Source organism: Microchirus variegatus (genome assembly GCF_963457635.1).
Source record: "Microchirus variegatus genome assembly, chromosome: 11".
Classification (NCBI taxonomy): Eukaryota; Metazoa; Chordata; class Actinopteri; order Pleuronectiformes; family Soleidae; genus Microchirus; species Microchirus variegatus.
The window spans coordinates 6,797,693-6,815,976 of record NC_139812.1 but is presented as its reverse complement, the minus strand read 5'-3'; the positions used below and the strand labels follow the sequence as shown (position 1 = coordinate 6,815,976).

Sequence of the window (18,284 nt, the reverse complement as noted above, 5' to 3'; positions counted from 1 at the left end):
TGCCACCCAAATCACACTGCACCGGCCCCTTATGGCCCTTCATGCAGGTGGTGAGCCCACTTGAAGAGGTGCCCTTGTTGCTCTTTCGGGCTGAGCACGGCTGGGTCCCGCGAGCAAAGACCCAGCCACCAGGTGCTCGCCTGCGAGCCCCACTCCCAGGGGTTGAACAATTAATTGAATAAAATGTGTATCATTATCAGGAGAGCGTTTCAGATATGGAGAAATCGCATCATCAACATAGCTTGTGTAGCAATACCACAAAAGTATAAAAAGCTAAACAAGTTTATCAAGCACAGTTCATTTCCTGGTTATCAAACTATAGTATTGCTTAGGAGCAAAATACTGCTGTTTCCCCTCACTATATAGACGTCGGAAGCCACTGCTGCAGTTCAACTGTAAAGTACCTTGTAACCTACCTAAATGTGTCCTAGTGGCCCCATGAGATTGAGAAGAGAACAGCTGCTGTCGCTCTTTGATTGTGTCATCAGGTTTCACCCTCGTCTGTGGTAACCTGGACTAAATTTTGTGACTATGCAGCTTAAATTGAGATAATTCCTATTCACTTAAATGTTCATTGAGTAAGGTCTTGGTGATATTATTTATACTGGGCATAGATGTAATATATAAAATAATTATTGACATTTCTTTTCTTAGAATGAGTATTATATTTACTTCTTCTTTGGGAGGCCGCCATGTTGGACCACCATGTTTTTAATGGCATGATACCACTTTGTTGTGTCCAATATCAATACTGATATCAAAAACTCAAGTATGCACCAATTAGAGATATTCCGATACCCTTTTTTCCCTCCCGATACTGATTCCGATACTTGTTGCTGTGTGTATCGGCCGATACCGAGTACCGATACTGATAGCAATGTGTTATAATTTTCATTCTTTTCTTTAAAAAAAAAAAAAATCCTACTACACCTGCATGGCTGTAATATGATTATCATTGTGGTGAGGCCTGGCTCAGGTTAAACCATTTTTAAAACATGAATGAATACAGAAAATGGAAGCCATTTATATTTTGAATTATTTTTCAATTGAACAGTTTAATACGGTAGTGCAACAGCAACTTAACTAAATAAATCTAGAAATAAATTCCTTTGATAAAACTGATTAAAAAAAGTGCTGCTGCTAAAGTAGACATTTTATATCTTATTTCTCCAAGTTAACCTAGTTCCCTGGTGTCCTAATGAACATGTCTGTGACATGCTTTGGTCAAAATACCTTAAGGATGAATCACCAAAGCAGTTCTATCACCCTGCCAAAACATCCCTGTACTCTTGCTTTTGAGTGCCTGTCTCTTTAAATGCAAATGAGACACAGGAAACTATGGCACGAAGAAGAATTGATCAGCTGACGTTAGCTAAAGAGCTAACATTAGTGAATCGTGTAGGTGGTTTGGCAGTATTTCACACTGTATACTCCCACCCCATCGGCCTTTCCGATACTGGTATCGGAATCGGAGCAACTCTGGTACCAATACCAATATTGTTATTGCGCAGTTTTAAACTATGAACCCATTTGTGCCATTTCAAGCTCTTTCAAAGATAGATTTCTCATAAATGATGTTGCTGATGTTTTTCAGTGCATATTGAAGCAAATGTAATATATTTGTATCTGATTTTACATTTGTATCTGTCCGATAACGATCCAGTGATTCTGACCAGTATCAGACTGATTCCGAAGTATCGCATTGGCTCATCCCTAATTTCAGTGCCAACTGAAGGAAATGATGGAAATGATTTTTGGTTATGGCTCAGTTTGCAAATCAAATACCAAATAAATAATCCACAACATAAATAAGTTACCAAGACGTGCACAGAGAAATTCTGGATGCTCCATATAATCAAGGCTTCAATAGAGGGAGCCTCACAAATACTGAAAACTCATTCAGAGAAACGGAAACAGATGTCACGTCCAGAGAGAGAGAGAGACAGCGACAGAGACAGAGAGTAGATAAGGATAATTTCCCTCCCTACCTTCCCATCTTGTGCGCCAGTGTGCCGAAGATGTAGGTTCCAATAAGATAGGAGATGGACGCAGGTAAGAAAGCGATGCCTGGGCCACAAACACACACACACACACACAAGGAGAGAGAGCATGCAAGAGAGAGATGAGAATGAAGGTGTGGGAAGGCTTTCAAGATAAGCAGATCTCTATCAGTGCCTCATTGCTGTGCTGCTGTACATCTTCCATTGTCTGTAATGAAGACTTATGCTCCCCACCTGCCAGTATATGACACACTAATATCCTGTTCCCCACTCACCCTTTACTATCTGGCCAAGACTTCAAATATAGCGGAGCAGAGGAACAAACTAATAACAGCAGAGGCTGGAGGAAGCCTCTGTATAGAAAAAGAAAATCTAAAATATCTCGCAGGATGACAGAGTGACACTCTACCACTAAGTAAGAAATGTAAGTGTAAATGACACAAGAGGAAATGTGGAGCGATGACTGATGATGCGCATGTGTAAATTAAATGAATTTGTGTAGCAGCAACACTCTCAGTGAGAGTGAGCTGATGCCAATCTGTTTTTACGCATTTTTAGAATCATAGTTGGGAGCCTTACAATTACGGCCCCAAACGATTACGAAAACAAATAAATTATTACAAAACGGGGGCTTTTATTCTGAAAATAACGCTCTTAATGTTGTAACAGTGTCTGCCTTCCTGTCACGCTCATCATCTGGCAAACATTGTTGCCAACTTAGTGACTGTCGCTATTTTTTATCAAGTATTCAGACTCTGACGTAGTGACTGGTGTCTTTGGAGACTTTTGTAGACTCTGACATGAAAGCATGTATCATTCTAAAGGTGTTTGAATGCAATAGTGCAAATAATATGAATGCAAATTATGACGCAACTTTCCATGCACATCATGTACGTACAAAGAAACTAAACTATGAGGACAAGGGGAATAGATTTGCATTCTGAACATCTCATGTTCTCACAAATGTGAAAAATATAATTATTTTGTGTTTATTGTTGTTATGGTAGAATTGAGGACTATTGGCTGTAGCCACAGGCAGGGAGAATGGAAGCAGTTGTCCAGGTCTGTTCTGAGGCCAAAAAGGATATGAGAATATACTGAATATCCACTAGGGGACAACTACATTGGACCCAGTTTGAATAAAAGTCTATTGGAAAAAAATGTTTTTCTTCTAAATTGATTTCATATTAAACATTAAACATTTTCCTCAGGAGTATATTGGTCTGGAATTCTGTAAATAATTTAAGTTTATGTTCCTCTTAAGTGTAACATAATTATTATGTTACACTTAAGAGGAACATAAACTTTAAAGCATGTTCTGAACGTTCACGAGTTCTGAACCTCTGATTGCAAAATGTCAACATGGTGCTGTCCAAATGTGACCAGCCATGAGAAAACCAGGAACAAGTGGCTAACTTGCACAAGTCGTATAAACAAAGAAAAATCTTTAAAAAAAAAAAAATCTGTGATTTTTGTTTTTTAAACTTTGTATTTGAATTAGGGTTATGTGATCGCTGTGAACTGATTCCTAGTTAGGCTGTGGTGATACCACATTCCCGTGCTTTTGTTGTTTTTCTGTAAATCCGCCGAAAAAGTTTATAAACAATAAACGGGTGGATTATTTAGCGGCCGAAAAGCAGGACATGAGAATATCTGGACACATTGAGGCGAACAGACACAGTAGTTACTTCTGAGACAATGTCATGACATAATAAATGACGCCAGCGATGAAAAGAATCTATCTTCTTTTGGGGTGAGTTTTCATTAACATTAAAAAAAAATTTCATGCTGGACGCTGTCTTTTAATAATCCACAGTGCGTTTCAGACATTATGTGACTCCATTGTTTTTATCTAATGCAAATGTTATGCACATCAAAACTTCTGTTTGATCAGATGATCGTATTATAAACTGTAACGGGAGCATCTGCTATTAATATGAATAACAAATCAACCTGATGTGCTTGAATAATGTGTGAATGACACAGCTTTGGGTATTAAGTATTGACTGTGATGCTAATGATTTAGCAACTAGCTGAGCACATCATCATCATTCAGCTCATTCAGTAACAGACTGATCCATCCTCACTACACCACAGAGCCACTTAAATGTATTTTTTTTTATTTGATATTAGAAATATGTATATATATATTTGATCCTTCTAACTCTTAAGTATATTACCTTTCTTGTTTTTGATTTTTATAAAATTTATATTTATATTTCATTTTATTTTTCTCTGGGATCCCCTGGGACCTCTTCACAGAACCCTTGGGGTCCCTAGACCTGCTATTGATAACCATTGACTACTACAATAGTTTCTGTCCTGTGGGCTAACAGATAGCAAATGTCCCTGACAGCTAGACAAGGAGGCTTTTGGGCTATGTAAATGTGATAATACTGTCTATTGGCTCCAAGAAGCTGTAATTCTTTTAGGCTAAAATTCTCTCTAAAGCACTTTGAGGCAGGTCTACAGTCAAATGGCCACATTTTTTAATATTTTCAGATTTCCATGTGTTAGACATTGATGGAAAACACTTTCAGAACCTGTAAATAACTAAAAATGTCTGTAAATAACTAAAATAGGGAGACTTGTTCCTGGTTTTTCCATGGCTGGGCACAAATTACTAATCTGGAGGCTTCAAAACAAGAGCTAATATTATTGTTTGCTCAGTGGTCATTTGTCAACTGGAAGACTGTGGGTTTGGTTGGCTCCTGGTTCTGCTCGACTAAATGTTGATTGAAATGTGTCTTTGCGCAATGTGCGAATGGGTATGAAAGTGTGTTAGGAAATGCGCAGTACAAAGATATGCTGTATGAATGTGTGTGTGAATGGGTGAATGGCAAACTGTAGAGTAAAGCAGGTTTGAGTGGTCATCAAGACTAAAAATGCAAATATATATAAAAATACATATATAAATACATACATATAATATATACATATATATATGTATATATACAGTATATATATATATATACATATTACAAACCATTATATTCAGAAAACGCATGATTTAGAATTCTTCTTCATTAGGACTGAAGGCTGGATTGTACACTGAGGTCTAGAAAAGCTAGAAATATCTGTCATTTCATTAAAGATCTACCCTCAAACCACATCAACACACACCACTCTCTCGACCATTTCTTATTGCTGAGTTGAGGTCGGGTCCTACCGAGCTGCCATTTCCTGGCACACATGGTCTCCATCATCCAGAGTGGCAGTGTTGGCTCCATCATGGCTATGGCCATATTTCCAAAACAAATGGCACCTGGGGATGAAGAGTGACAAGTTGATGCAGATTCACGTATGGGCAGCCACGGCTCTCTGGTAGAGGTGGGTAGAGTAGCCAAAAAATGTACTCAAGTAAAAGTACTGCTACTTTAACATAATAATTACTCAAGTAGAAGTAAAATTTGTTTTTGAAATATTCAGAGCAACACGATGATTATGATTGTGTGTTGTAGGCGTTAGTGGCAGATTTTGAGGCCTTCAGGAAGGGGGTAGGGGACATCTTTGAAACAGACAAATGCAACGGTTAATGTATGCATGGCCAGGATATAAAATCTAAAAAAATTTATATTACAACTAAAAGTGACTAAAATCGACAATGCGACAATGAAACTTTACTGCAATTGCAAACTTTTATTTAAAAAAGAAATGTGCTGTGCTCCAGTTTCTGTGATGAGAAGTAGCTCATACAGAGACATGTGGTTTATCCTTTTGGCCACAAGGTGGAGTATCCACTAAAGTGAGCACTGCTCAGTAGTAAAGATGGAAAGCACGTGTATGAGAACAGTTTCCTCCTGGTTCAATAGCAATAGTAGCGCGCCAAAGACATTTAGATTTTATCAGCCATAGCCAACATTATGTTTTTTATTGTTTCATTGATTTTTCCATCCAGACTTCTTTGTCTACTGCTTTAACCTCCACAGAGTGTCACAGTGGGCTGGAGCCAATCCCAGCTGACAGTGTGAAAGGTGGGTTCACACCCTGCACAGGTTGCCAGGCAACATACAGCGACAAACTGGGACTAGTACTGTGGAGGATGCCGGAGTAAACCATGCATACAGGAATGAGGGTTCGAGTCAGTCTAGCCCTCAGTGCATTTATATATATATATGTATATCCATCCATTATCTACCGCTTTATCCACCACCGGAGGGTAGCGGGGGTGCTGTGCCTATCACAACTGACATAAGGCAATAGGCGGGGTACACCCTGGACAGTTCTCCAGTCCATCACAGGGCCACATATAGAGACAAACAACCATTCACTCACACATTCACACATTTAGAGTGACCAGTTTACCTAATCCCCATATTACATGTTTTTGGACTGTGGGAGGAAGCCGGAGAACCCAGAGAAAACCCCACACACACAGGAAGAACATGCAGAAAGGCCCTTGTTCGAACCGGGTCTCGAACATAGGTCTTCTTCCGGCAAAGGCAAGAGCGCTAACCACTACGCCAACCGTGCGGCCTGAAGTTGCTATTTTAAAAAGTCCAAATGTCAAAGACTCTATAAATACTTTATCACCACATTTCATTTGCACAATGTGTAATATGTATGTAATATAACATGTAATATATAAATTACTACTTTACATTCAGCAATATCTGCTATTTGTTTCTTACCAGCTGCAATTATGATATATGGATCCTTCATCAGTGTTAACAGCGGAGTCCCCTTCTGACTCTGTGAAGGAAAAAAACACAATGACAGTCGACCTTTTGACCTCATCACTTTGTTACATAGGCACCTGCGTTTTTGTAACTGTTCACATGTGCTTAGATGAAGACTACTGCATTGAAATGCACTGTTTTTTTTTTAACAATTTAGATGGGTGAAACATAACTATGGGTCAATAAAGTATTTTTATATTGAGTGTTATATTTTTGGACTATCACCTTCACTATCAATATTCTAGAAACATTCTGTCCTTAAAGGATGCTGAAAATCTACTTCATGCTTTTGTTACATCCAGATTAGATTACTGTAACTCCTTATTGTCAGGATGTTCCAACAAGCCTGTTAAAACCCTTCAGTTAATTCAAAATGCTGCAGCACAAGTTCTGACAGGAACTAGAAAGAGAGACGATATAACTCCAGTGCTAGCTTCTCTACTCTGGCTCCCTGTACAGTTCAGAATTCAATTTAAAATCCTCCGCCTCACGTACAACACTTAATGGTCAGGCCCCTTCATACCTAAAAGAACTAGTTTTACCTTATCACCCTAACAGATCACTTAGGTCCCAAAATACAGGCTTACTTGTGGTTTCCAGAGTCTGTAAGAGCAGAATGGGAGGCAGAGCCTTCAGTTACCAGGCTCATCTCCTGTGGAACCAGCAGTTTGGGAGGCGGACACTCTGTCTGTATTTAAAGAGACTTAAAACTTTCCTTTTTGATAACGCTTATAATTAGAGCAGGCTCAGGGAAACCTGGAACATCTCTTAGTTATGCTGCTATAGACCGAGACTCTCTCCCTAGTGCAGTGTTGGGCAAGTTACTCTAAAAAAGTAATTTGTTACAATACTAGTTACTTCTTTCAAAAGTTTGGGCACCCCTGTAAATGTTCATGATTTAAATCATTGGTTGTTTGGATAAGAAATGTCAGTAAAATATATCATATAGGAGACAAACACAGTGATATTTGAGAAGTGAAATAAAGTTTAAATGATTTACAGAAAGTGAGCTAGAATTATTTAAACAAAATTAGGCATGTGCTAAGTTTAGGCACCTTGACATTTTAAGATTTCAATACCTTTAACACTAATTATTGGAAGTCAAAATTGGTTTGGTAACCTCAGTGACCCTTGACCTCCATACACAGGTGAATCCAATCATGAGAAAGGGTATTTAAGGAGGCCAATTGTAAGTGTTTCTCCTCTTTGCAACATGGGAGCCTCAAAACAACTCTCAAATGACCTGAAAACTATGATTGTTCAACATCATGGTTTAGGGGAAGGATACAGAAAGCTATCTTGTGTGTGCATGTTTGTCGTTCTTATTCCTTTTTATCTTATTTTATTCCTCTTACCTGCCCAGGGACTGCAGATGGAAATTAGCTTTTAGCTATAATCTGGTACAAGCCATCTTTTTACCCCACGTAATTAATGAACTTTGCACATGGTCCCTGTCTCAAATAAACCAATAATATAAATAAAATATATGTATATATAGATATATATATCTATATATATATAAAAAATATATATATATATACATATATATATATATTTACGTATGTATTTATATATATGTCAGTATAATATAATTATTATAGCTTTATACAATTGTTGTATATCAGCACCGGGTCTCTTTCTTCTGTCTCTACCTCATCTCCCTCTTGTCCTTTCTCTTCCCCCTTTCTGTACCCCACCTCTCGTCCGTCCCCCATTTTTCCTTTCACCCAAACCAGTTGAGGCAGATGATCTTCGAGTCTGGTTCTGAATCTGTCAGAGAGTTCTTCTTCTGTTAAAAGGTAGTTTTTTTTCTTTCCACTGATGCCACGTGTTTGCTCATTGTGTGAATTGTTGGGTTTCTCTGCTCTCTATAATCGTGTCTATGTACAGTGCCTTTAGATATGTTGTGATTAGTTATGTAGTTACTCTTCAGTGAATGAAGGAGTGAAGGAAATTAATGATCACGTCAAACACACTCACCTCTGGTTCAACCTTGGTGGGCTGAAGAACAAAGAGCTGCAGAGCTGAGAAGACACATTCAATGTCATTCTGTTACAATTACATGAATAGGTATTATTCCTTGATAAAGTCGGAAAAATGTGTCTCTATTACACACACACACACACACAGGCACACACATTTACAATAGTTCTACAAAGACTTGTCTTAAGGCATTTGCACACCAGACATCAGAAGTTCCAGTTCTAACTGTCCATCCTGAAGTAGTGAAACGGTGACTGAATCAGACAAGAGTCATTTTTCTCAGTACGATATAATAAACTAAGCAAATAAGTACTTTGAGTTATTGATCTTTTATTCAGTTAAATGACTAAACACCAGCTCATGTTCACTCGATGCTGACTTCTATTTCTCTGGTGTGCAAAGTCATTTAGTTATGGTGTAAGAGTCACTGTACCTCCATCAAACACAGCCAGGAACGCCAGAATAAGGAAAGGTGCCGTCTTCCCAACAAAATCATACATCACACTGCCGAATGGAGGCCCAACTGTAGAAGCCAAATAGGTGGATGAGTGGTGGAGATGTCAACATTACAGAACATATATAGAGTATCTTCATCCGCGGCAATAAATGTTATACCTGCTTCAAAATCAAATATTTACTTATATACTTATATTTTCTACAACAAACGATTACATGTTGATCCTCGGATTACTCTGGTATGTATTACATCGGCACACGGTTTGTAATTGTAAGTCTTTTCAGTTGCTGTTCACAGTGCATGATTGACTGGCAAAGAATCACTTTTACAGATGTTTAATCAGGAGGGGCTGCCAACTAGGAAGGATGCATGAAACAAGGCAACATTTAGCTCAAAATGTGTGCCCTTATTTTACAGCTTCGGTCATTGTGACAGTTAAATGTATTGGGGGCTTTCTACACTGCCCCCTACTGCCTGTTAGTGGAAAACAGCAAAATCCGAGCCATAGATCCGGAGTCCTCCAGAATCAGGAGGTCGCGCAAAATCTCAGAACTGTGGAGAAGCGTTTTTTTAGACATTCATAATGTCTAGTGGAAATGAATCTCCCTCTTTGAAGATGTTGAGTTGGCATGGAGTTTTTTTCACTCCAAATTCTTGAAGCTGATAAATAAACATGTTCCATTACGTAATTAAGGGGGGAAATAATCCCTGGTTTTTCACTGATATTGGAAACCTCCTCAAAGAAAGAGATAATGCCTGGGTCAGAGCACGGAAAACAAAGAAAGAGGCTGACTGGACAATGTTTCGTCAGCTTCGCAATAAAGAGAGGTTTTTCTTGTGCTGCGTCATCTAATGAACTACCACCTTTTTTGGTCAGACTCTGTACACCTGACTGATAAATGTGCCATGCTAAATTGTTTTAATGAACATTTTATCACAGCAGGGTACTTGTTTGATTCTTTAAATTGTGATTTTAAAAACACTGTTTTAAATAACAATCCTACTGTAGTAAGCCGTCCCCCTGTTAATTGTGCTTTAAATTTTAAACATGTGTCTATTTCTGATGTCTGTAGTGCATTAAAAACAACTTGGATCCCAAAAAATGTTAAAAGGGTTTTTTCCCTGGAAGTTTTTCCTTACCCTGGTCGAAGGTCCAAGGACAGATGATGTTACCAACCCTCTGAAGTCCCATGAGACAAACTATGTTTTGTAAACTGTGGGCTATATCAATAAAATTTGATTGATTGATTGATTGATGTGTAGTAAAATAATTTCTATATCTTGACATGTTCTAATCATATGTGAAATACTAGAATGATGAGTTCCAGATACCTGTGACTAAATGTTTTGTACCTTTGTAGATACATGTGTAAATGGTAAATTTAAGCATGAAAATGTTAATTTTTTTTAACATTTTCAGGTTTTTCATAATAAGTTTTGTGAAATGATTAATTAAAAGTAAAACAAAGGGAAAACATTGGAGTTCTTGTTCTTTATAGGCTTACAATGAGTTTGACACCACTGCTCTATAGTCAGTGTTGGGGTAGTTACTCAAAAGAAGTAATTAGTTACTAGTTACTCGTTACTGCTGTAAATTGTAATGAGATTACTTTACTAGTTACTGGATTTGAAAAGTAACTTCACCACTTATTACTTTACTTTCCTGTTTCTTCATTTACCGTGTAGCTACATGGACAGATGGTGGTATATGGTGTTTATTGTATAATGTATAGTATACATGATGGCATGTAAAACCATATGATCAAACACAGACTGGATCATTTATGCTCAGTTTTATCCACACATCCATATATGACACATCCATAATGATCTTTATGACGAGGATCGAGTACAGTCGCGATGAAATACAGGGGATCAGAGTAGATCTTAGTAAAACGTGTTGACAGATTCTCAAGAGTGCACTTTTTATTGTTTTCACTCTGTGGTCTCAATCTTTGTGTAGAAGACCTTTAGCGCTGTAATCAAGGGAATAACAGATGCATCAGATGAGCTGATCTCTTTAGTTAACTGCTCAAAGAGAGAGAAGAGAGTTCTGTCACGGGGAGTTCATAATCTGTGCTGTTTGCAACCAAGTTTCACTTTTGAGCAAAGAGACTTCCCAGCGTTGAATAGGTGCTGTTCCACCGTGTACTCACATCTTGTTGGAATCGTTTTATTGGTGTTCCAAACTGATCTTGGACCGACTCTAACCTAAACCTCTAACTGGTTACCGGGGGAAATGGGAGGACGCCCTGCTGACTAAAAGCCTGTAAATCTCTGGCGTCACATATCCATCTCCATTTCCCTCCTTCGCACCAGCAGCTACGTCACTCAAATCGATCTCCATGACAGCAGTGCCCAGGCAAGCACACACACAAGCAACAGCATGCACACACATAATTTAACCGGATCGGAACTTTACACAGGCAAACATGGCATGGGTAACGCAGAAAAGCACGTTACTATAGTCAAGTAAAGTAGTGTAGTTACGGTTATTTTTAGCGTAATGCATTTTTTTTACTTTACTTCGTTACCCAAAAAAGTAATATCGTTACTGTAATCTGTTACTTTGTAACTCGCTACCCCCAACACTGTCTATAGTGTACATTCTATTTGAATATTTATAGTCTTATAGTTAATATTTTTCTATATTGTACTTTAACATATGTGGAAATGCATGTTTATTATATATTACCTTTACTGTCTTGAGAAAATGTTGAGTGGAAGTCTGTATGGTAATATTTGCCAATTGACACATAATTTAAGTATTTTATATTGTAACCGAAATAAAACTATTCATTCATTCATTCATTCAGTCTTTGCTGTGCTGCTGTGACAATGTACATTTCTGCACTGTGGGACTAATAAAGGACTTATCTTATCTTATATACAAGAGATATTTGAAATGTATTGGAGGGATGAGATGAGCTGTATCATCCTCAACATAAACAGACAAAGTACTAAAACCAACAATACAGTAAAAAACCTGAATACACAGCACTCACGCAAACACATAGCAAAACCCTTCTCAACCTTGAATACACACAGCCGTGTTTATCTGTGTACATGCATCTGCACAAATTAGACAACGTCAATTAACAGACAATATTAATAAAAAAGAAAAACAATACAATTAGAAACAGTGCCTGATTATATTAACATGGTACACTGAAGATGTGGAAAAAGAGATAATAGTCCTAATTGGGAAGAGCAGGTTGTTCCAGTCAGATGGAAATACTTTAGATTTAAATGTAAGACAATCAAGGACAATGTTAGTCAGTTATTATGTTCGTTATGTAGAGTTTCACCTTTACAAAAATATTTGGCTTTTATTATGTATGTATGTTCTGTGTGTGTGTGTGTGGGGGGGGGGGGTGTGTGTGTGTGTTATGTGTGTGTGTGTATACATACCCAACACTCCCAGTGCCAGCCCTCCGAGAGCGATCCCAATGGCGCGACCTCGCTCCTCGTCATTTGTGTACACACTAGCAAGCATTCCCATTCCTGAAATGCCACAGTTGTACACACGCCTTACTGATACAGCACAGCAACATTAGCTATATTGATTCAAGGGATCCATACAACACCGTACAATAGTTCCTGTCCTGTACAGCTGATTGACGCTCAGTCCCTGTCACTCACATCCTGGATCTAATCTGTTGTTCTGGTCACAAGAACCTCCCACTGTGCAATTGATGAACTGCCTTTTACTCTGATTTAATGTCAAACTCACCCTCTCCTTAGCTAAGCTTCAGATCACTCCAGTGCTGAGCTCTTTACAGCTCCCTGTGAAATTTAGAATACAATTTTAAATCCTCCTCCGCACACTCACTCACTTAGTGATCCGGTAAGTAAGTCAAAGACATGATTATTCCTTACTCTGCTCTGAAGATGGAGTATCTAAGAGTAGAATGGGAGGCAGAGTGTTCAGCTACCAAGCTCCTCTCCTCTTTGGGTCCAGGAGGCAGACACTCTACATACAGTACATTTAAAGTTCAACTCTTTAAAGCTTATAGTTAGAGCTGGCTCAGGGAAACCAAATAACAATCTCTCTCTTTCTCCCTCCCTCTCTCTCTCTCTCTCTCTCTCTCTCTCTCCCTCTCTCTCTCCTTTTGCTCTTATTTTACAGGTATCGCTGATTCCAGAACTTCAACACCACAGCTCAAATACTACAACTACCACTATACTATACTATCCTCATCCTCCATTCATCAACAGCTTGTCCTTTCTGAGGGTCACACAAGGAGCTGGAACTAACCCCAGATGGTGTTAGAAAGAGCAGCATGATGTCACACCCTCCAAAACTCAGCTGTTTAAAGACTTTTACAACCTATAGACAACTGCATGTCCCTCTATAAACTGTATTAATTTTCCTATCATTTCATATATCTATTATTATTACATTATTTAATGTCCTATGATTTTAATGCACAGTCCTTGAGTGTCCAGAAAGGTGCTTTTTAATTAAAATGTATTATTATTGTGATAGTTATCATGATTATTATAGTTATTATTATATCATTATTATTGTTATTATACTCAGTGTACGTACTATTGGTCAAAATTACTAAATCACTTGGATATCGGGGAAAAAAATGCTTTTACATTTGCACATCATTTATTTTACTAGTTAATCAATGATAGATCTCTGGCGATCAAATCATGAAACTGTGATCCAAATAAATCTCAGTAAAAAAGTTGCAGTTGCAACCTGCATCTTCACCACTAGATGCCACTAAATCCTGGACACTGGTTACCAGTCCATGTTACAGTCAAAAGAAGTATTTAACCAAAAAGTAATCAAGCCATTAATAATGAAAGTAATATTGAAATGGCCATGTGGGAGCACATTAAAGCTAATTTAAAGATATTTTAGTGTCTCTTTAACACCTCCCTCACTGCAAGAGAATAGTCTGTAAAGGCGGATTTCCACTGGACGCTTTACAGCCGCGGCACGTCAGCGGCACGGTTTTGCTTCGTTCTCTGCACGGCGTCTATCCCCACCAGGAGCGTTACAGCAGCGCAGCGGTGCCTTGGGAGCCAACGTATTCACAAAAGATCACGCGATAATCCTGAGCGGACGCGAGTTGGCAAGATCCCGCGATAGACCAAGTGTATAAAGGAAACAACAACAACACAGCTTCTTTCATTCTCCGACGTTGAAGAACTGTTGATCTGGTGTCAGAAAATTATTTTATGTTTCTCCACTTCAACAATCAGTCTCTCATCGTACATTATGACTCTCCGAGACGCTCTGATTAATTGACTGTTGACCTGGTAGCACCGGTTACGACGTATGTTGATGTGAATTTGTGACAGGCTATATGACCTGCGTATTGTGTTTTATTTTGAAAGGGGGGGGCGGAAGTGTTTTACTTTGATTCTGTGTCTGACTTGCTGTCTGGTGCGATCTGCTCTGTTGAGCTTGGCGCGACTTAGCAATGGCAAAAACCGATAGCGCTGCGGCGCCGCAGCACATCCGGTGGAAATGCTCACATTGATTAGAATGGAAGCGATCAGCTGCGGCTGTAACGTGCCCAGTGGAAATCTGCCTTAAGACAGCACTTCTTATAACTAGCAGGTTAAATTGGCAAATACTAAAATATGCTAAAAAAGTGAAATAAAAACAAAGTCTTACCAGCCACAGATGAGCAGGATGAGCCCACGCCTTGAAACGATCTGGCCAGAAACAGCAGAGCGTAGCTCGATGAGAAGGCAAACACTTCACAACAGTGAGAACAACAAAAATATAAACAGAGAAACGTCAGGCGTGGTGATAGCATTGTGATTTTCTGACAACAGAAAACATGTTGGCTGGAACTTACTGATAGTGGAGAGGAACATTATACAGAAACCAGCAAATATGGGAATTTGGTATCCTATTCTGAAGAGACACAGAGCAGAGAAAAACATTGGTACTATTGGCATCATGTTATTGCTTTGATATCTGCAGAAATAATGAAATAATGACATTATTATTTAAGACTTATAAAGACTTAGAATATAAACAAATGTCTGCTACAGTGTTTTCCCACAGGAAGTGATTTGTTTCATGGCAAACAGATGGAAACGACTGAAAAAAAGCAACAAAAAAAGGCTGAATTCTACTGAACCTTCAGCAGTTTGATGTGATAAAGCTTGTTGATTCGCTCAGCCTGCTCCACTGCTGCATACACACAAACAGCATGGAGGATATATAAAAATGTCTCGTCACTGAACACTGACAACTACAAAAGTCACCAAAAGCTATGCACTGCAGCGTTAAATGATGATGTTTCTATGGCTACGTAAATTGGTATCAACAAATAACTCCAAAGAAAAAATTAGAGGGTGGCATTGGTGCCTCACACCAGGAGGGTTCCTGGTTAGAATCTAGTTGAACTGAAATAGAGAAATCACACTCCGAAGACAGAAGGATCTGCACCGAACTGTTCCACTCAGTGGAAACATGGCATTAGATGTCTTTTATGTACTTTATGGATGCTGCCATCCTGTGACACAATGCATCTACAGCAACAAGAAAGGACAATAACTTACACAACATCCATTTTTGGTCTGTAAAGCCTGCCGTAGTTCCCTGATGCACTTGGGAAGGAGAGGAGTGAGTAGAGTATGACTTTTCAGACCTGGCATTAATATGATTCTCACATGTGACCACTTGTGATCGGAGGTCACTTCCCCACACTTTCGGTGTCAAAAAACATCTGGATGTCAAATTTGGAAAAATGGGTGTTTTTACCGAGTCTAACAAGATAGATGTGGTTGATTGCTCATCTTTTTAAGTGACTGGTATAGAGAGAGAAAAAATGCGCTTTATTAACACTGCTGTTACATGAAATAAAACAAAAGTGTAAAAAAAATTATGCAGTTCACTGTGAAACTACAGAGGGAGTGACATATGCATTCTATATGCAATTATTTGATCTGAATGTGATTTGTGTTGTAAGATGTGAAAACCCTGAATTTAGTGCTGTCCACTTTTGATCAGATCATTCAGGATAGATGTTGATATCAGGTATGAATGTGATATTGTATGGGCCAGCACTTAACCCACATTTCTCCATACAATAATACTACTACTGCACAAACGTGTTTTTTTTCTCTGAATGATGCAACTGCTCCACTTTTTTAGAAGTTTAAAGTACTATCCTTTTTTTTTTTTGTTAATTATACTTTTCAATGATATACTCTGAAGTTGAAATACATGCGTACAATTCTTAAAATGATCAGGTACCGAAATATTTAACTCGACAAATCAATAACCTATACCAAAAATCAAAAGGTCAATATTCAGTAAATACTGTGAAGCCACATAATGTAATAGATACTTGAACTTACCAAGATGCACAATTACGCAAAACTCAAAAATGCTGTAATGACTAAAGATTATATCACATCATTTCATCATGTTTTTGTTTTGTATTTAAGATATACTTTCTGTTTCATTTTCTCTCTTTTCTTTTATATATATTTTACTTTACTAAAATGTGCAAATAAAGCAAACTAAACTGACTGAAGGAGTACATCATCAAAGCATATACAGTATAGTATAGATAATGAATGGCTGGAACATAAGGGTCTCACACAAACACAAAAGCTGTTTCTCTTTTTTCATCTTTTTTCAATAACAGCCTAAAACCTGTCAGCAGCATCTGAGCTGCTGTGATCCCACGGAGAAATGCTTCATGCATGACTTCACTTGTATTGTCCTCTGTCAGGAGAGAAGGTGACTAAGACCCACTAATAGGACTGAGTTCTTTGCCTCAATGACATCGTATCTAGAGTGAGTGCTCATTTGAGACACTTTAGTATTGAGGTGAACGGCACTGATGTTGACACTTCTCCCGCTTTCCTTAATGTATATCTCAAACTCTGTTCTACTTACTGTAATATACATGATAGACATACAGTGTGGTGAAGTGTGTAAGGTTTTAATCTGCTTGCACAAGATTATATAAAATGTGCCTTAATTGGTCGCGCAGAGCCAAACTAACAACAGAAATATTCTGCTATTAAAGGGATGGTTGATTTAACAGGGCTCTGACAGTGTTCCACCTGCTGAACAGGTGTTCTCACTGATCATCTACTTCATCTCATGAATATGTTTGCTGGTTTTTCATCACCTTTGTTCAGCCTTTTCAAGCTGAAAATCTACATTTGTGAACTTGCTCAATTTCCCAAAGCAAAGTCCATATAGAAAATCTATGTTTTTTAGCTGCTACAGAACGAAATACAGAACCAAATATTTGCAAAATGTCAAATTCAACAACAGATAGACTATACCAAAGCAAATTAAGTGCAAAACTACAATATACTACAGACTACTATAAATGTTACAAATGTTTATAAATAAATTAGGGCACCTGACATAATTTATTTATGTTTTATGCTGGTTCATTTGCTCTCCAACACAGACCAAGGCTGAACATGCACACTCATGCAAACACATGATCAGGAATTCTGCTCTGTTTCAGTCAGACATGCACCCCACCCCCCTCGCCCCATCTATGTTGGATGTGGCCTGAGATTAACATATATGATTATTTTTAGTCAGAGAGGTGCACAAGAATACAGTAACAACTTCTAATTGGTTCTTCAAGTCAGATTTCTACACAAAAGACCTGACGCAACAATTCACAATTTCACAGTAATACTTTTTATACAAGAAAAGCTTTTCACATAATTTGTAATAGGTCATTTTGTGGTTTTGTGATCTTTCGCGTGTCCTGTGGACACGCACTCCTGGCTAGTAACTTCACCATGGTTCATCATAAGCAAAGATAATTCTTAGACTTCTCAAATGCAGCATGAATCTATAACTATGATTCATTCTTGAAGACCCAAGCAGAAACGAGGCTAAAATGAGCTCTGTAGAGGTGAATGATGAAGCAAAACTGTGAAACACCCCCTTTCATATTATGTTGTTTGTATTTGTATGTTTCTCCCTCTCTATGGATCGCCACAGCGGATCATCCACATATTGGCTTTGGCAGATATTTTTAGGCTGATGCCTTTCCTGACACACACACCCATTATTCTGAAGCTGGATGTGGCCCTCCGATCATTCATTCTTTCATCCATCTTCTACCCCTTTATCCTCCACATTATTTCCACAATACATTTATACTTTTAATTTTTATTTAAGTATTATTGTTGTTGTATTAT

At 38.2% G+C, this 18,284-nt stretch overlaps 1 protein-coding gene across 1 annotated transcript in view; it reads right to left on the bottom strand.

Annotated features, from left to right (window-relative positions):
* The window catches only part of slc18a2 (solute carrier family 18 member 2), a gene marked incomplete at both ends in the record, with an annotated part of 42,508 nt that overhangs the window by 11,277 nt on the left and 12,947 nt on the right, over positions 1 to 18,284 (bottom strand). Inside the window, 8 exons of the mRNA XM_083898190.1 lie at positions 1,989 to 2,067; positions 5,170 to 5,265; positions 6,632 to 6,692; positions 8,660 to 8,703; positions 9,096 to 9,185; positions 12,531 to 12,623; positions 14,758 to 14,841; positions 14,945 to 15,003. Coding sequence (XP_083754316.1) covers positions 1,989 to 2,067; positions 5,170 to 5,265; positions 6,632 to 6,692; positions 8,660 to 8,703; positions 9,096 to 9,185; positions 12,531 to 12,623; positions 14,758 to 14,841; positions 14,945 to 15,003 — 606 coding nt within the window. The remainder of the gene's footprint in view (positions 1 to 1,988; positions 2,068 to 5,169; positions 5,266 to 6,631; positions 6,693 to 8,659; positions 8,704 to 9,095; positions 9,186 to 12,530; positions 12,624 to 14,757; positions 14,842 to 14,944; positions 15,004 to 18,284) is intronic.